This window comes from Epargyreus clarus, unplaced genomic scaffold (assembly GCF_041222505.1).
Source record: "Epargyreus clarus isolate Ecla_fem2 unplaced genomic scaffold, WU_Ecla_fem_2.2 ptg000023l, whole genome shotgun sequence".
NCBI lineage: Eukaryota > Metazoa > Arthropoda > Insecta > Lepidoptera > Hesperiidae > Epargyreus > Epargyreus clarus.
This window is the reverse complement of record NW_027332230.1, coordinates 974752-994597: the sequence shown is the minus strand read 5'-3', so window position 1 is coordinate 994597 and position 19846 is coordinate 974752. Positions and strand designations below refer to the sequence as shown.

Below are 19846 nucleotides of genomic sequence, written 5' to 3'. Positions count from 1 at the left end.
GTTATGAAAAACATTGTCCTCTGTAATCGAGTAAAAACCAAGAAAGCCTTTTAACATAAGTATAACGTAGAAGTGGGAAACGTGCATGAGCACCACAAAATGGTAAGTGGTCAGTTGCCATCAATTCACAGTAGGATTGAAATTCGGTTTGCATTGGGATTGGACAAGGGACAAACTAACAATAAGTAGCCTCTCAAAAATCTACCAACAAAGCTCGTAACTCATTTTTGTTACCTATTTTATTTTGTATGTATATAATATGACACGATTGATGCAATACAATATGATATGATATAAGTGACATAAGTAAACATGTTATATATTTTATGTTTCGTAATAGTTTCACTGTTAGCGCGTTTACACATATCTACACTACACATTTTTTTAAACACGCTAAAAAAGTGTAAGTACTTCTTACGTGCGCATTATACACTAACACACACGTTGTTTTAATTAGCATTTTGTAATGAGACCCTGACGCAATTGGCGTGACGCGACATGATTCTCGTTGTGAGCTCGTGATGTTTCTAGTTGACCACAAGTGGGCAGCTTTGCGGCTTTGAGTGTCTCTATGTCAAAGCCCGTTTGTCTTGATTGATCTTGCTCTATCTTGCGGTCACGGGATGTTTAGTTGGATCAGTTTCTTGTACGGTTTGTTTAACAAGTCTCTTTACTCTCGCAATCTTAATGGGACAGTGTCAGGTATTTTGTGGTTATGAAATATTTAAAGTTATTGTCTGCTATTTAATAAAATCACAGATATTACTTTGTTGAAGTTTTAAGAGATAATTTACTTTAGGTATGCAGTATATTTGATTAACTACATCTGCCTTATAATATCAGTGTTAAGCAGAGCTGTATTCTGATATGAAATGTGTTTTAAGACAAAGATTTAAAGCATTCCTAGTCTCAGAAGCAAGTAATTCATCTGAAGCTGACCTTAACTACAACTTGAATCTGGGGCCACTCTCCATCAAGCGCACTCGTTTCAATTTCATAAAAATATAGATCGTCTGTTAGTTCAGTGCAATGTATTTGTCTTTGCAGTTATCTGTTTGCTGTGCAACGCTTTCCACTAATCTAAGAGCAGCTTATCTATTTACCGTGCCTAAACCGAGGAACACGTTTCCAGTATTACGGTACCATAATGATATTAGATTGATGTCATCGGGTCAATTCGAAACGATCACCGCATCAGGCCTGAATGCGCGTGCGCACGCCATACTGGTATTAATGTTACGGGATTTCGGTGATGTATTGCGCTGTTACGGTTTAATCAGATCGAGGGTTTCAAATTAAGTTGCAGACAACGATTTCACACAACGGACAACTTTAAATAAGTTTCAACTATTTCGCTGAAATATTAGAGTTAGGCGAATAAATCGCGAATACAGTACAGCACCTTACATTATGATCAGATGTCTTTTTAATACACGGTATTGTAGACCAGAGTGGTATACCACATAAGAAACTTTCCAACTTCGTCTCCAAGTGGATATTAAACATAAAAATTAAGAAAAGTTTTTCATGAATAAATTATGAATTAAACCTATCAAACCAACGAAATGACACTAAGTACCAACAAAAATTCTACGCGATTGATAAGGCATTTATCCAATCTGCTCTTAACCCAATCCTCAAACCGAATCAACTGTAAGAGTCCGTAATACTCCGTAATAAGGTAGATGCTGTTAAACAAGTTTGTAATTTATGTAAAACCAGACCCGGAATCTTAAATACAAATGCGCAGTCTACATAAATAGAAAACATTATCGTTTGGCTGTAAGTTTGAGGCGTTTTGTTAGACAAGCCATCAGCTCGGTAATGGCGGGTACTTTTTGTTACCCATTCAGTGTTCGTTAATTAGTCGTGAACGCATCCCTCGCTATTACAACAATTACCACGCGTAACGCGGCGAAAGTGTTATCTAAATAAAAAATAAATAAGCATTGTCTTTAACGGAATCCCACGATCTTTTGATAGGGAAAAGCGTAATCTGTGGGAAGCTGCGGATTGTTGGCTAAAAGCGAAAGTACACGACACTGTCGACAATGGTCGCGCATCTGCTCGGCTCATTGATGATGCGTCGTTTCGTCAGGCTAACAACACTGCGGTTACTCAATTGAGTAATTTGGCTTTTTATTATCTTTAGTGCGATTGTGCCAAATGAGGTAATGATTTAAAGCTGTGTCATGAACTACAATTGAGATGCAAGATTATAATTTTAATAATTGTAGTTCTTATTTTTCAAGAATAGATTTAACAACAATATAAATTTTAACAATAAACAATTTAACACTACTTAAAATAGAATAAAACTAATACAATTAACACTAAAATTTATAAATAAAATAAATGAGCCAAATCGCTGCCCTGTGGAAGTGTACCCAAGATACTAGCAGCATTACCTCGCTGAATTGACAAACTAATTTGTTGGCCGAGGTAAGCTCCAGCTCTTGGGTCACCGGAGGCCTCAATCAGGCGCGAAGACAATTCTTTATAGAAATGCTTCGCTTCTGGTCCCCACGGTCCCATCGTCTCGACTGCGAAAGGCACAAACATGTAACTCTGTGAGATGTTAGCATATTTGCGCCGCTTCACAGCCTCAGCAGATTCAGCCGCCGCTCCAGCACGCATCGAGGTCGCCTGTATATGAGATGGAGCCATGGTATCAACACATGTGGCATCCCATACCAAGGACCTCCCCTGTTTCCAGGGCACGAGTGTCAATCCATCAGGCCGCTTGCCATCATCACGCACTATACCTTTCGGCTCTAGAGTGGCCGGTACGTTGATGGTGACAAGGGCCCGACGGATGACATCGTTGATGCTTGCGTGGCGCGACATACGGCCGGCACTGCGTTGACACGACAGACCGTGATGACCAGACTGACCGACGCCTTCTCCACAGACACAACGATGTGGCTCATTTATTTTTAAGCCAAGACGCAGACACACACATAGGGACAAAGTGGAATTATCCAAAAGAGTCCCTATGTTGCTCGATGGTAGAGCCTGTAGCCAGAAACCTGACTCTCGCTCCGATACTGCTAAAAGACGAGCCCGCTCTGTAATACCATCTGTCGAATAGTTCTTATTAACAATAATATAATTCTAAAACCATGACCGCAAGCTGTTCTCTTAAAGACTAAAGGTATTGATTACTTATTTATTTTTTACTTTTAATTAAGGGAGTCTTATAAGTTGCTAAAGTAGTAAGCGAGCATCTTTGAACAGTTGACAATCCTACATTTGTAAAGTGTTATTTGTAATTATTTTTCTGATATAATGAATAGCTACCTACAATTCTAGAACGTCAAAAATATAATATGATAAGTATAAAAGTTATGAATGGTTTCCTTCACGAACAAAATATAGTTCCAAGTTCTTAAACTTTTTTCCAGAATGGCGTCCGAGAATGCAACAGTAGCTCAGACGAGAACCGATCCTCCGGGCACGCGTCCATGTCGGACAGCGGCGGCGCCGGGGAGACCGCGAGGGACGAGCCGCGGAGGACCAGGCAGCCGCCCCACGCGAGGACGAAGCATCGGCCGCATAATAAGGTATATCGACACTTTGTAGCTTCGAGGTACTGTTTCTTCTTGTAAGCGTTTATGAGATGTCAATGCGATATTTGGAGTTACAGAATATTACTGTCCAGAAATTCATGGTCATGGTGTTTTTACTCTATCAAGGGATATTAGTTTGTATATTTACTTAACTCTTTGGAACAATATTGATAAAGTCTTCATGCGGTGACAACGGTACACACGGTTCATGCGGTGACAACACAGGTTCAAATTCGCACTGAAAATATTTCAGGTTTCGGAAGGTCAGTAGTGGCAAACTTGTTCGTAAACAACACAATTAAATATATAACAATCAGTTCGATTGATGGAGTCCACCTATTCGTTTATTATATTTCCCTGAAACTATTATTTTCCTCAGTATCAGTTCAGGTCTAATAGGCAAGATATTTTAGAAAACTTTAACAGCGTGATTCAAAACTATATTGTGATGAAAATTGCGGAAGTTTGACACACCTAAGTATTTTAATAACATGGATTTCGTTACCAGTTGCAGTCGCCGTGGCCCGGCGGGGGAGGGCTGGAGGACATCCGCTCGGCCATCAAGCAGCTGACGCTGCGCTCGCGCGACAGCAGCAGCACGGCCACCAGCGGCGCGTCCAGCGCGGGCGGCGGCAGCAACGGAGCGCCAGGTGACCTTATCACACGTCTAGTTACAAACCTTTGCAGTAACCGTTATTTATTTTACAATGCGAAGATCGTGCAGATCTGCCGAAGATTCTTTTATACCGAAGTATCTTGAACTTATGAAGAAATATTTAAGAGGGGCTCGCTGATTTTGGCCAAATTCTTCATCAGTGTGATGATATACCTAACGTTTTATTGTAGTGTACGAGTACATTAAAATTAACATTGTACGTTGCGAAACTGCACAAAATTCATTAAAAACAGCAGTCAAAAATATTTTGTCTAATAGGTAATAATAACTTGTAGATACTAAGCAATAGTATTTGTATTCGTTTAATGTTATTGATTTAAGTACATACTTAATAAAAATACAAAGTTTCGACTCCTCATTGTCAATGTGTAATTTTTAAGAGAGTGGCAGTGCGGCTGAAGCTCGAAGAAGACGAGCGCCTCTCGTGCGACAACCCTCCCTGGACACCGTCTGCACCAATGTTACCAGTGCTGATGAGTTCGTCTGGGTAGACTCCCATAATAGGTATGGAGAAAACATTGTTACTACATAACATAGCTTGCGTCGCTAGTTTTTGTTTGAATGCACATCATGCACATAATGGTTCTACGAGGTGTTCTATGTTAGTCTTTAGAAATAGTCTTGCGACTTAAAAACCTCTTTGTTCAAACAACTTAAAATTCTTGATATAGAATCAGCATACTATTTTCCCTTCTTTTCCTATCTTTGTATACAAATGTTCAAAATGTTGAGTAAAAATCCATCAAAACATATATTTTTCAGGCTAGTCGAGTTGCGTTGTGTCCCGTGGACAGCGGGTGAGGTGACCAGGGCGCTGCAGGCCGGCAGGTGCAAGGAAATGGCCACCAGGATGGCTTCCGATGCTCCACCTAGACTCGCATATTTATTACAAAGGTCTGTTTCTCATTATATCATCATAGCTGACTTTAATCCATAAGTCCTCGTAAGAGAACTTAGGGTCTTAAACATTGGTTTAGTAATTGTTGCTTTCGATCAAATTGCAAACTGCTTTTTGGTTATTTAGTTTTTGCCAGTGATAATTTCCGAAAGTTTGTCTAAGTACATGTTGTTGTTGATGATAGATTGTTTGCTAATCCTCCTGACAAAGAGCGCTTTCGTTTCACAGGGCGCTGGTGCGGATAGCTCGCGAAGCTCAGCGGTTGTCGCAGAACTTCGGTTTCTGCTCCAAGCACGAAGTTGCCGGCGCCTTCCGGATCGTGCTTAGCACGCCTCTCGCTGACTCCTGCATCAAGGTAACCAAATTTAACATTGTTAGACACACCAACGAAGGGTAAAAGTGAAAATGGAACCTTTGAGGTTGGTAGAATCCTTTGTGGTTCGACTCCGGCGGCACCACCGCCACACGTATTTCTGCTTTATAATTCTAGTCTACCTTATAAAACAGTGGTAGGCACTGTTGTGGTTTGAAGGGTGTGGTAAGGGAGACATACTTTTCTGATGCGATTCAACTTAGTCCTCAGGTTTTGCGTCGCATCTATGGCTGACCTCAGGTAGGAATATCTAATGGGATTGATTGCAGATGTATAAGAGCGATCATCATCCAACCATCAGGTGGACTGCATGCTCGTTTGCTACTTCTATATTGTAAAAAAAAAAGTGTGATAAGTGAGACATAGGTACTTTTCCGGGGCCCTTAATCTTTAGGGGTAGCGGTACTTCTGTGGCCTACCACTGGTAGGGTATTTAATCTTATCTAGGGTTGATTACAGATGTCCATGGGCGGCAGCACCCACTTACCATTAAGTGGACTGGATGCTCGTCTGCTACACCTATAAAACGCCCAACTTCTGTAATGTAAATCCGCCACTGATTATGATAGTTGCAATGCCAGTGGAGCTTAACAAGCGTCGTGTCCAGGGCTGCCAGCGCGCGGCGACGATGTACGCGACGTCGGGCAGCGCGGCGCGGCGGCTGGGCTCGGCGGCGCGCGCGCGCACCAGCCTGGCGCCCGGCCGCTTCCAGCGCTGGATGCTGGATGTGCGCGTCGCGCCCTTCGTGCACGAGTTAGTTCTACTTTCATATCATAGTTTTCACTTAATTACAAAAATTACTATACATATAAATAAAATTGGAGTGTCCGTTTTTAATATTGAAATTACCGATTTTTACTACATGCATATGAATATACATACGGTACATACATCAAAATAACATTTTTTACAATTTTTTACAGACAGACGGTCTGTTTGTTCTGGCTAATCTCTGAAATAGCTGAACCGATTTTGACGGGAGTTTTATTGGCAGGTAGCTGATGTTATAAGGAGTAACTTGGGCTACTTATATTTAAGAACTACCTGTGCCCCGCGGTTTCACCCGCGTATTTTTTTTAACGCGGGTGAAACCGCCTGCCACAGCTAGTCGTCCATATAAGCAGTGATAGTTTAGTGCTTAAGAAACTCAACCACTTGATCGAGGGCTCCGAAGGACACTAATGGGTCGTTAACGATTGATAATATAATTATGTATAAATTTCAACGCCGAATGAACCATCACCACATCTTTTTCTGTCAGAAGTTGATAAAACCTTTTACGATTTGACTCCTGGTGAACCACCTCCACACCTTGACTGCCTAATAATAGCAGTATCCAACCCTGCTATGCTCCAGTTTGAAGGGCGTGGTTAGGTACCGTCCACGCCAACTCCTAGTCCGATCTAAATATAAAAGTGAATCGCGTCGCAATAGCATATTGTAGATATCAGCGGGACGAAGACAGCGCGGGACCCCCTGGCACCCGTCCGCTAGCCGCTCTCGCCCAAGGGTACGACCACAGCTCTTATAGTTGGGTTCGACCGGATTAGCTCTCTAGCTAAACCTGCGTGCAACAACTTCAGAGCGGTCTAAAAGTTTGGCGCGGACTGCACTTATCCGAAACACTCTAACTTAATGCATCCGTTGCATTATTTGCAGGTACGCAGCAATCTACCTCTGCGCGGGCATGGAGACCCTCCTAGAGGAGATCGCGGTTATCGCGGGCGGCAGCGCGGTCAACTCGCCCATCACTCCAGCGGTCATCGACCACGCTGTAGCGAACTGTGCTGATCTGTGGGGACTGCTGCAACCCTATAGTCATTTGAACGCTGGGAGAGTAGCGTCGGGTAATCATATTTTTCTATTTATATGAAGAAGAAATCCTAGTAAGCAAAATGATGTTCATAAATGGCTAACGGTTTTTGACCAATCCGATATTACAACTTTTAATATGATTTTAGTATTCTGTTGAGAATGATTACTTGTTGGCGCCGGTTAAGGGCATGAATTGAATATTTTAGTGTCAATAAGCGGAATTAACTCGTAGTATTAGGTAGGCTGTACATTTATTGAATGGTTATTTCTCATTAAAAATGATAGTGATAACATTATTTACTATAGGAGCATTATCGCTTTCCCGGTGGGAGTCGATGAGCTCGTTGGGGTCCGGGTCCTCGTCGGGTGTGTCCCGGCCAGAGCATCGGCAGCTGGGTCTCAGTCATGACTCCGGGATCACTACTAATGGATCCGGTATGTATATACTTTTCATGATTGCAATTGTCGGAAAAAATGACTCTACCACGGGCCCTTAAATCGAAGGGCCGAATATGAAACTATAGTTTATCGTAAATTTTAACCGACTTTGACAGCCAAATGACTTGCGCCCTCCTTACTAAATTTAGTAATTAATTAATATTTCTACGTTTAAAATTTTACAAATGTGAATGCAACACCCTTTTATAACTAACGCATCTAATACAATTAGCTACAGCCAGGTTGTAACTCACTGCTTACCTTTTACCTCTACTTCTTAATAATTTAAAAACATAATCGTGACATTTTATGTAAGTAGTTCTCACAAGAGTATTACTGCTTTTACATTATCTTTTTTTTTATCTTTTTATTATTTTTCATAACAAAATCGCAATCGTCCGCAGGTGGTTCGGGCACGTCAGCGGGTTCCAACGGCAGCTCGGGCGGGTCGGGCGCGTCGGGCGCGTCGGGCGCGTCGGTGCTGCTGACGACGTGCGCGGGGTCGGCGGGCGAGCTGCGCGCCGTGCTGCGCCGCGTGCACCCGCGCCAGCCGCCGCTCTCGCCCGCCGCCGAGCGCGCGCTCTACTACTTCATGAGGTGCTCGCAGGCAAGTCTCTATGTCGCTGTTTTGTTACTCGATACATGTAATAGTATCTTTTTTTAGAATGACGGCCAGTACTGCGCTAGACTATAGTGACTATTTACTTTTATTGCAAGAAACGGATCTTGGAATGACAAACCACGCTACTCTCTACCTCGCTACCTCATGTCAGTTCCAGTAGATTGTTGGTGTCCATTGTGATTGATATGATAGTTAACGAAGATTCAGTTCAATTTTTCGAATGGGTTTTTACAATACAGAACTGGACAAATATCTATTATCTGGTAGATTTCCTCCTGCTTAAGCAATTTTACCACGTTAAAAAATAATTCATATGACTATACTGACTATACAACAAAATAAAGATAAGTACGGTATTAACCCAAGAAAAAAACAATAATAGATTGGGTGACATAGCAACAGACGAACGCTCTATTACGTTAACTTCGATCATTCGTATAACATACTTGTACATTGCATTATGCAATTTGACATCAAAGATCCAAATGGTCAGTGCATTATGTTTCGATACAGTTGGAACACACGTCAAGCGGAGGCTCAACGGGCGGTGCGGGGGGCGCGGGCGTCGCGGCGGGCGGCGGGTGCGGCGCGGGCGCGGGGCTGTGGGGCGAGCGCGGCGCGGGCGCGCTGCCGCCGCTGGGCGAGTGGGTGCGCGTGGCGCGCGCGCACGCGGCGCTGCGCCCGCCGCCCGCCGTGCCCGACGCGGACGATGTGCTGCAGGCCGCCCGGCTGCTGCTGCCGCACGCCGACTGCCCGCCCAGACCCGTCACGTGAGTCCAGCTATTATCCTTAATTACATTTTCACGAGAACGCGAGAAATACCCCGATTTGTATTCACTCCACATTCTCGTTTCGCGTGCTTTTCTCGCGTTCTCGTGAGAATATGGAGTGGGCTTTCGACATCCGCCACATTGTAACACGAATTTATAGAAATGTATGTAATTTGAGAACAACTCACTGTTACCTGTTTTGTTTAAATTTGGACGCAATGATCTCATCATCATCATCATCATCATCATCAATCCATTACTGTCCTACTTCTGAGCACGGGTCTCCTCTCAGAATGATACGGATTAGGCCATAGTCCACCACGCTGGCCAAGTTTTTTTTTTAAGATTTCTCAGGTACGCATGTTTGCTTATGATGTTTTCCTTCACCGTTTTAGGACGAGTTTTTAACCACTTGGCTCTCACTGCTTTTTAACACGCTTTTATTATATATTTTAAACAATACCTATAGAACAGCAACAATTTCATGACAAGAGGCAGTGATAGCCTAGTGGATAAGAAACACGGCCTCTCGATCGAGGGGTCCGAGGTTCAAATCCCAGGCACGTACCTCTGATTATCAAATTTACGTGCGTATTAGAAATTAATTATCACTTGCTTAAACGGTGAAGGAAAACATCGTCAGGAAACCTGCATACCTGAGAGATTTAAAAAAAAAATCTTAAAGGTATGTGAAGTCTACCAATACGCACTTGGCCAGCGCGGTAGACTATGGCCTAATCCTTCTCATTCTGAGAGGAGACCCGTGCCCAGCAGTGGGGCAGTAATGGGTTGATGATGATGATGATGATGATGATTTAAGCAAGACGTTTAAGTACCTAATTGTTGGTCTACAACAGTTTGGAAGAGGCCATAGAGCCAGCGTGGTCGCGTTGCGCGCGGTCCGCGGACGAGCTGAGCCGCGCGGCGCTGGCGCTGGCGCAGCGCGCGCTGCTGTCGGGGCGGCCGGAGCTGCTGCCCGCCGCGCGCGCGCTGCTGCCGCCCGCGGGGCTCGACGCGCCCGACGCCTCGGGGCTCACCGCGCTCATGAAGGCCTCGCTCGCCGGCGATGAGCAAGTTGTCGCTGTGAGTACACTTCACGATTACAGTCGGTAGAGCCCTTCGAGATATACAGGGTGAATTTTTCAAATAGGCCTTCAGGGCTAAATCCAATACTATAAGGATTAGCGAAAAATGCTGAAAGGTGGTCCTTATAAGCAAGACTATATAGATAGTGGAATATATAATATAAATAGAGGGTGTATTTTGTTTTTCAAAATGAACTCGTTCGATAAATGTTAATATCGAAAAAGTAATGATGCAGTTTTAGTTTTTATCAAAGTCGGCGTCGTTACTACTTTCAGCATTTTTTGCTAATCCTTACAATTTGGGATTGAGCCCTGAAGGCCCGTTTGAAAAATTCACCCTGTATATTCGGAGACGTCACCTCTGCAACTATTGCTATGAATGTATTTGAAATATTCTAGTTAGCTGTCACGAAGAGGAAGCAACGGATGCGGGAGAAGAGATAATCTTAAAGTGAAATTAAAAAAATATCAGTGTACCATTTAAGGATGCAGTACCATCTGGTAGCATAGATGAGAACCAATTAAACAATGTGTAGCCGTATAAAAACGCCATCTATTGAGTAATTTCAGCATTAAGGTCTTCTGTTTATATTTGAGAACATTAAATTTAAGTGCAATTGATAAAAAATGGTGATGGAAAAAAACCCGTTCGAGTACATAGTTGCTCCCTTTACCCTTTAGTTACTTTGTTCATAATAAAGCTTACTATTTTGGTATCATTATGTATATAGTTTTCGCGTTAATTCTTGCCAACGTCCATACCACGTTGAATACACCGGTTCTCGTCCGATCACCGAAGTTAAGCAACATCGGGCGCGGTCAGTACTTGGATGGGTGACCGCCTGGGAACACCGCGTGTCGTTGGCCTTTTTGTAAATTTTCGCATATTAACGTTTTTATTGGATTTATTTTGTGATTAACATGTTATTTCCAACTTCAACATGAAGGTGGGGGAATTATTTGGTTAGTTTTATGCTCAATCTCATTACTTAAAATGATATTATTTGATCTAATCTTAATCTTGGTAACATATTGGCTTTTTTTGTAAGTTTTCGCATTGTAACATTTCTATCTGATTTATTTTGTTATTTACATATTATTTCCAACTTCTTGTCCTTAACCAATAAATCATATTTGTTTGTTTGTTAGATATTGGCAACCAATCTGAATTATACTTTAGTTCTCTCTCTAGTAGTTCTTTATTTCGCAGTCAATGACTGAAAGCATCATGCTATTTATTATTTCATACTTCTAGCGTAAACTACACAAAGCACAGACCTGGATAAAGATCTGTGATCTGTGGGACAAACAGAAGGTAGCTAGCGCTATATGGGCTACTATACTCTTTGGGTAGCGCAGTTCAAGCTCAAGGTAACAATAACTCCAGAACTCAAAACTAGATGGCGCTACTTCTGCTAGTATAAACGACTAACGGTTAAAGATATTTGCCACTAGATGGCGATATAAAAATGACGTCACGAAATCTGAATCACGCTAACAACATGTTGTTCAAGGAACTATAAGTACCCGGAGTTGCGCTGAAAAACTCATACTTACCTGGCGTAGGGGACACCGTGATCAGGAAGGCGGTTCCCCCAGGGCGAGGCCTTACCATTGCACTCCGGTTGGGTTGACCCCTGCGATTATCCCTAATGTGGATAACTCGGACGCGTAATTTTTGATAGTGGGGACTGCGTACGCGCTGTCCCCTTTGAATAGATTGTATGAAATAATTATTGAGAATTTCTAGAGATGAGACTAGGTAATCTAGGTATGCCTGAATTTCATTGTGTAACGTAAATTATGTTCATCTCAAGATGCTGTTAGAAGCAGGGGCGGACCCAAACATAGAGACAGCTGGTGCCGCGGCGCAGCACACTGCCCTTCTGTCTCCAAGATCTCCCTCTCATCCTGCAACTTCACCGACACCAACACCAGCGCCGAGCTATACTCCACCTACTGCTGGTAAGTAATCCTCATACAAACAAATCAAATAAAGGTGCTTTGAGCATTAATGTAAAATTTCTCATATCATGACATTACACAGAATTAAGATTTTATGGACTTATTTTTTCTACAACCCTTTTTATGAATTATTACTAGGCGTGGGTCTTCTCTCACATATGAGACAGGTCTTTAATAGTACTCTCCCGTACTGCTCTAATGTGGATTACTGAAATCCAATTACGTTTTTAGGCTTTTAGTTATTTGCTTGCAGTAGAGACTGGGTTGTTGTTTTTGGTGTATATAAGAAGCGTCCATAGATTGTTATGATAAATATATAAAAATAATTTATTGCATAAAAATTAGCAAAGTAAGTATTAGTAGTATTACTTTTATTATGGCTGGCTTATATGAAGGCTTATCATCCGGTACACTGCATTGCTACGATTTGCTATTTCAATGTCACTAGAAACGTATATTATGTATTTCTACTGAAATCAAGACCATCTAAGGATACCAGGCCACTAATCGCAATCTCTGGATAGACACTATACAGCAAAGAAGTCACGATCGGCATTAAGGGACCGACTATAGAGAGAGAGAGAGGCGGAAATCAAAAAAATATGGCATTAATATCGTGAAATTATTTTGCTCTGGTACTATATCAGTATTTTTCGTACAGGTTGGACAGCGCTGGTGTACGCGTGCAGCGGCGCGGGCGGCGCGGGCGCGGGCGGCGGCGCGCTGGAGGCGGCGCGGCGGCTGCTCGCGGCCGGCGCCAGGGTGGATGGAGCCCCCGCCAGGGGGGACGATGTCTGCACCTTGACGCCCTTGCAAGTAAGGATTAAGCAAACGATTTTCCGAAACAGTGAGAAATAGCAAAACAATTTGAAGGTGGTAGGACCTTCTGTGGCCTATTTCTGCCTAATAACAGCAGTGTTAAGTACTGCTGTGTTCTGGTGTCGAGGGTGTGGTAAGGGAGACATACTTTACCGAGGCGTTCCAGCTTAGTCCTCAGGGGAAGCGGCGCATCTGTGGTCGACCACATTAGGTATATGTAATCGTATCTGGGGTTGATTACAGATGTCCATGGATGGCAGTAGCCACATATCATCAGGTGGACTGTATGCCAGTCTACTACTCTTATATTATATAAAAAATATGCAATGGAATTTCGAAGTCATTTTTTATAAAACCGCAAATACGCAATATTTTATGAAAATCACACTCCAACATAGTGTACTTATACTATTTTAAATAATTGAAATACTATGATGAATCCCATTGTAGGTGGCTTGTGGTGTCGGCAATCTGGAACTGGTACAATTGCTGCTCTCCCACGGCGCAGATCCCTTCCTCTCGACACAGCTCAACGATGCTCTCTGTTACTCCGCGGCTGCACAATATGGATGCTATAGGTATAGTTCTTAGGAGGTAATTTAAATATTCTCGGGGTCACCTGTTTTATTTTGCCCATTTGGCCTAGTAAATTTGGTGTCTATTTTTATGTGTTGTTTTGAAAAACATTCATAGTTTTTCCTAAGTAAACGCCCCAAAAAAAAACAACACCACTATCTGATTCATTATATTTTACAAGGTTTTTTTTTCTTTTTTACTACTACTCCGGTTGTAGTAATTGACAATCTGTCAGTGTCTCCTTAGGCCTAAGTATACAAAATAAATATAAAATAATATTGTATGTTCACATTCCTATCCACTAAGAGTGTACTGACCCCAATATGAACAAAATTCAGAACCTCACTTTTTTTCCTGTCCGCTTTTCGTGAAATGCCCCAACAACAAATTGTCGATATCAGCGGGACGAAGATGGCGTGGGCATTCTCTCGACACCCGTCCGCTACCCGATCTCGCCCACGGGTACATAGCTGCATTAGTGAGCCGATACTGTTGATACGGAGTACGTCGAAGACACTCGAACTACAAGCATTAGTTCGAGTGTGTTCGAGCGCATTAGCTCTCTGACTACATCTGCGCGTAACAACTTCAAAGCGGACTAGGATTTCGGAGCGGACTATACTTAATTTGATTAAAAATAATAATGTTTGGTGTGCGTCAGCGCGGTGGCGGTGTGCTGCACGCACGGGCGGCGCGCGTGCCTGCGCGCGGCGGTGCGCGCGGGCGGCGGCGGCGCGGCGCGCGTGCTGTCGCTGGAGGAGGTGCTGGCGGAGGGCGCGCCGCCCGCGCAGGGCCGCCCGCCGCCCTTCACCAAGCTGCAGCAGCGCGCGCTCCACGACGCTATGTACTATGCCGCTGAAACTGACCATTTGGGTAATTTACATCTATTTTTTGTAACCAGACGTCTAAATATTAAATTCTACTTCCAATGAGTACCACAAAAATGTCTTTCTCAATCTATTGGCAGTGATATCTTCTATACTTATAATAAATCTGTAGAGAGGTCAATTCTGTACATGAAATATATTTGCAAAATAACTATCAGGGGATGATTAGGGATCGATACTGATGCCAAAAATGCAATCAGTAAAATGTTTGTCTGTCTGTCTGTCTGTCTGTATGTATAACCGCTATAGAAACAAAAACTACTCGACGGATTTTAACGAAACTTGGTACAATTATTTTTCATACTCCTGAGCTGGTTATAGTATACTTTTAATCACGCTACAATCAGTAGGAGCAGAGCAATGAAGGGAAATGTTGGGAAAACGGGAGAAGTTACTCCATTTTTTAAGCTTTCGTCGCGTGTGCAACCTAAATGGTTAAAGCTACACAGAAATCATGTATGACGGAAATGTTCTCCTTAAAATTATATAAAACTTATCCCACGACAGCATATGTCTATCTTTTATGGTTGACTCGCAATAACACGTGTAACTCCCGATAGCTTAGCAGTTCAAAGCTTTCTGATTATATTTGTCTACTCCTACGTTTATAACACTCTCAGTCATCCCTAATTAAAAAAGTTAACAGTATTAACTATTCCATACAAAAGAATCATAGAAATCATACCCCTGAGTGATAAGGGTTGTTCACCCTTAACATTTTTTTATTTATATGGCAACACAACGTTTGCCGGGTCAGCTAGTCTACAATAAAATAATAACACTATTAAAAGCACAGAAAGATGATGATGATGATTTATGATGATGATTTTAAAAAATGACCCAGTTATAATATAAACGGTAAAATTAATTATATTTTCAATAAAAGAAAAGTTTGAAAATTATTAAATACTGCATTCTGAAACAAAGGAATGTCGTCATGTTTCACTACGCATCCCCATGTCACTTGGTTATTTGTACGGGATGTCGGGGTGTGACGTCACCATCAGAAATTAGACATCTGATTGCGTTTTCGCGCTTAATTCAAAAAAGGGGGACCAAATACACAGTATTTTCAATTATTTATATTAAAACTTATAGTATTTGTAGAAACTTTATCAAACGAAATTTAAAAATCTGTCATCATGTCCAATATTTTTGATATTTTTTTCAGATATAACATTGGAGCTCCGTGCGCTGGGCGTGCCGTGGTCGCTGCACGCGTGGACGCTGTCGCTGGCGGCCGCCGCAGAGGCCTCCCTCGATCACGTTATAGACCAGCTGTTACAAGACTTTTTACAGGTAATAACAGTAATAAACATTATTAAGTTATAGCCAGCCGAACTTCATTACATTACAAAATACCATCTGATCTCTAATAAAAATAACGAGGTTAATAAGGCGTTAACAACGTATGAACCTATCTGTATGAGATAGTAGTGCAGAATTTGTTTATTTTTTCATTAAATTAAGTAACTTCCTGGAGTTTTGGTAGGCTTACATAATAATTGTACTAAGAACTGCGACTCAAATATAATTTTATTTATTATTTATTTTAGGTGTGCCCGTCGGATGACAGCCACTACAGCAAACAGTTCATTTACGAGTGCCTCCCTCTGCTTTTCAATATTTTAAGATACAGCAAGGTAAGATCCAAGTAATATGACGATATTGACATAATGACAATTCTACTGTGGCATCATCATCACATCATAGGTATTCTTTCTTCTATGTACCTACGTTTTTAGGGTTCTGTACCCAAAGGGTTAAAACGGAACCCAATTACTAAGACTTCGCTATCTGTCCGTCTGTTCGTCTGTTACAGGGCTATATCTCCGGAACCGTAATAAATAAGAAGTATAAAATATGTTTTAATATAGTAATTTTAATTTTATTATACCGTATTATTATAAGTTATTCAAGTTGTTACGTTTTTGTGTGACATAATAATAGATGGCGTTGGGGTAAATAATACTTAGGTATTATTAAAAAAATACGTATCAATAATCATCATCGCCATCGATTGTTGTGTCATATAACTAAGTATTGTTGAAAATAATAAAATAAATAAAAATAACAAAAAAAATGATGAACTTTTGGTGGTACGGAAGCCTCCATGTGCGAGTTCGACTCGTACTTGGCGAATTATGTAATTAACGGCAACTTAAATATGGCAGATATTAAACCTTTTTTTGAAAGTCTATTATTGTGTACACAGTAGATATTTAATAACTGTATTTAAAACATAATTTGACCTAATATTATTATTACGTATAGACACTGCCTATTCTAAATTGGTTTTAAATTTTCGCTCAAAATCATGTAAGTACATAATGTTTTATATTAAGATCATAATAATATAAGTTACATTTGTAACACGCGGTGGCGGTACAACAAGTCCTACCAAAAAGTGGTCCACGTTGAAATGACCTATCGCATTATAACGATGTGCAGAAGGAGGGCACGGTGCTGCTGCTGGCGGACATCCTGTGCGCGTGCTACGGCTGGGAGCCCGCGCCGGCCGTGCGCGACGCGCCGCCCGCCGCGCCGCCGCCCGCGCGCGTCGACCCCTCCTACGTCAACAACCCCTCGCTCGCCGACGTCACCTTCAGGTCACTGCACACACGATACAGATACACTCCGCGTTAGATGGACTAGAAGTTTGGCGCGGACTATACCATGGTTGTCCATACAGTAGGCAGTAGTGTTCTATATAAGTTGTAGATATCGCCGAATAATTTCCAGGAAATGACACTCACATTATTATATTGATTAAGGGCGGTAGGCATATTAGCAACGTAACAGTATAATGTGACTTTGCTATGTTGCGGTTTAAACTTGTAAGAGTGGTAATGTAATTTTAATTTTATAATCAGGAATAATTTCTATCCGAAGTCTTAACACCACCGTTACCACAATATAGAAACAGTGTTGTACCTAGACCTACTCTTGTTCTGACCGAATAATGTATAAACAGTGTTACCTGGACCTATAGTAGAACAACGTCATAACGCCACCACCAACATTAAAACCGCAGAGTGGAGGGTCGCCTGTTCTACGGGCACAAGATCGTGCTGGTGTCGGAGTCGCCGCGGCTGCGCGCGATGCTGGCGCCGCCGCGCGCGCCCGACGCGCCGCCCGCCGCCGCGCCGCCGCTCGTGCAGATCAACGACATACGATACCATATATTTGAGGTGGGTGTAATATAATATAGGAGTAGCAGACGACCATGCAGCCCACCTGATTGTAAGTGGCTACTGCCGCACATGGACATCTGTAATAAACCCCAGATAGGATCAGATATTCCTACCTGGGGCCGGTCATAGGTGCGCCGCTACCCCTGAGGACTAAGCTGGAACTCCTCGGAAAAGTATGTCTCCCATACCACACCCGTCAAACCAAAACACAGCAGCGCTTAACGCTGCTGTTATGAGATAGAAATAGGTGTGGCGTTCTACCACCTTCATGCTACTATGCTACTATGTTCATACTGAGGAAAAAATAATGAACTAGAAATAGCTGACTTTAACAAAAATATACCCCACTGCTTAAAATAAAACGGAAAGTAAATTAAAATTATAAAATAACAATACAAAAAATATTTATTCATTATGTTTGTTTCTATCATGTCCTCTTCTATATCTTTTGTATTATAGAAATATACTCTATCTCAATTGTCTCTCAATTCTATAATATCCCTAATTTCTCTATATTTTATTTTAGACTTAAATGAAAATGGTATTTAGCCAAAAGTATAAAATTTTCTCGAAAAATGTGTTTTCAATACATCCTCAGCAAGTAATGAAGTACTTGTACTCCGGAGGCTGCTCGAACCTGGACATTCCCGAGAGCGATGTGCTGGAAGTGCTAGCGGCCGCGTCGTTCTTCCAGCTCCTGCCATTGCAGAGGCACTGCGAAGCCAGGGCTGCCAAAACCGTGGACCTGCACAATCTCGTCTCTGTTTATATTCATGCTAAGGTATCATACCCTTGAAAGCAATACACTACCATAACTGTTTCCATTAGATTTTGGCTGTAATTTTAAGCCAGTTAGTAATAAGCACTAACTAATATTTTAAAATTTAACACTGACTGGTTCACAAATAATAAAAAAATGTAACTAAAATGAGATGTTTAACAAAGAAATGTTAAAGAACATCTCTAATGGAGATATTAACTCTATACATTTACGTTTGTTAGTCTTTGTATTTATTTATGTTGTTATAAACTTGCTTGTTATCTTTGTAATTTTCTGAATTTGGCATCTTCTGTAGGTGTATGGTGCCACGCAGTTGCTGGAGTATTGTCAAGGATTCCTTTTACAAAACATGGTAGCCCTTCTCACGTATGACGACTCTGTAAAAAGGCTACTGTTCGGCAAGCGCCTGCCCGGCCACAACGTGCTCGGAGCTCTACTAACGACTCTACAGAAACGGATCGAATCGAGAAAGAACCAAGCAAAGAATAGGTAGCAGTGCTGCCCTCTGTGTTATTTATAAACTGTATAAATAATATTACTACTTATTTACGTGTACACAAACGTATTATAATAAAATATTAAACTAAAACTTCATAATTGCATTGCAAAATATACTTACGCTAAATTTTATTGTATACTTGTCAACATTTTAGAACTTGATAATTTATACGGTGATTTTTCACAAAGGCTATATAACTATATAAGTTCAGTATAATCATTATTATTCAAAGGAAAATAATAGTAACCTCACGTACATGATCGATTACAATTGCATTACTTGATTGATTGAACCTTGATTACATTGATTAAAATACGTGTTTATGTATGTAGATAAGTTTTGTTTTAAGAGAAAGTTTAATAAAGAGTTCAATATTACCTACAATATGTGTGTATAGCATTGTATGATTATCTCTTCTATGTAGTGCCTACTTCAAGAGTCTAAATTTTTAAATGTGTATTGAATTGAAAAGTATTAATTTTGTAATGTACCTATCTTTGTAATTAAAATTATTGTTGAAATAAAATTTTGTATTGTAAATGTATTATGTTGTTTTTATGCAATTTAGTCCAGTCATATATTATGTCTCATTTCTTTAAGGGGAAATATAACGGACGGGAAAAAACCTGGAGAAACGTTATAATTCAGGCTAATGAATTCGGTTTGAACAACTGAAGTTTTTTTCAACGCATAACGGTGCGTTTAGATTATGCATCATCATCATAGGTTTTAGAAATTTTGTAAATTAAATATAGATTTTACCAATAATTTTATTATTGAATACCTTGCCCAAAGTTGAATTACAAGTAATTTATACTAAACTGATACCTATTCAGGTTAGGGGGGTCTCGGGGGAATAAAAGGTCCGGACCTACTTAT

At 41.3% G+C, this 19846-nt stretch overlaps 2 protein-coding genes and 2 non-coding genes across 7 annotated transcripts in view; all 4 read left to right on the top strand.

The window, feature by feature from the left end:
- LOC140751968 (ankyrin repeat and BTB/POZ domain-containing protein 2) overlaps positions 1-19511 on the top strand; it is a 77039-nt gene extending 57528 nt beyond the window's left edge. For both annotated transcript variants that reach the window (XM_073086108.1, XM_073086107.1), the window contains 21 exons: positions 3405-3563; positions 4078-4219; positions 4626-4749; positions 5008-5139; positions 5372-5498; positions 6124-6269; positions 7176-7363; positions 7638-7766; positions 8174-8376; positions 8905-9161; positions 10019-10244; positions 12064-12211; positions 12873-13027; positions 13481-13608; positions 14268-14479; positions 15665-15792; positions 16050-16136; positions 16945-17102; positions 17528-17684; positions 18286-18468; positions 18764-19511. In XM_073086108.1, coding sequence (XP_072942209.1) covers positions 3405-3563; positions 4078-4219; positions 4626-4749; positions 5008-5139; positions 5372-5498; positions 6124-6269; positions 7176-7363; positions 7638-7766; positions 8174-8376; positions 8905-9161; positions 10019-10244; positions 12064-12211; positions 12873-13027; positions 13481-13608; positions 14268-14479; positions 15665-15792; positions 16050-16136; positions 16945-17102; positions 17528-17684; positions 18286-18468; positions 18764-18961 — 3387 coding nt within the window. In that variant the 3' untranslated portion in view covers positions 18962-19511. The remainder of the gene's footprint in view (positions 1-3404; positions 3564-4077; positions 4220-4625; positions 4750-5007; positions 5140-5371; positions 5499-6123; positions 6270-7175; positions 7364-7637; positions 7767-8173; positions 8377-8904; positions 9162-10018; positions 10245-12063; positions 12212-12872; positions 13028-13480; positions 13609-14267; positions 14480-15664; positions 15793-16049; positions 16137-16944; positions 17103-17527; positions 17685-18285; positions 18469-18763) is intronic.
- bbc (choline/ethanolaminephosphotransferase 1 bbc) overlaps positions 1-19846 on the top strand; it is a 69521-nt gene that overhangs the window by 26088 nt on the left and 23587 nt on the right. The gene's annotated exons all lie outside the window — the stretch shown is intronic.
- LOC140752017 (5S ribosomal RNA) lies at positions 10995-11113 on the top strand. The gene has a single exon (XR_012103407.1). It is a non-coding gene; the product is annotated as a 5S ribosomal RNA (ribosomal RNA).
- LOC140752018 (U1 spliceosomal RNA) lies at positions 11796-11958 on the top strand. Its single transcript, XR_012103408.1, has one exon. It is a non-coding gene; the product is annotated as a U1 spliceosomal RNA (small nuclear RNA).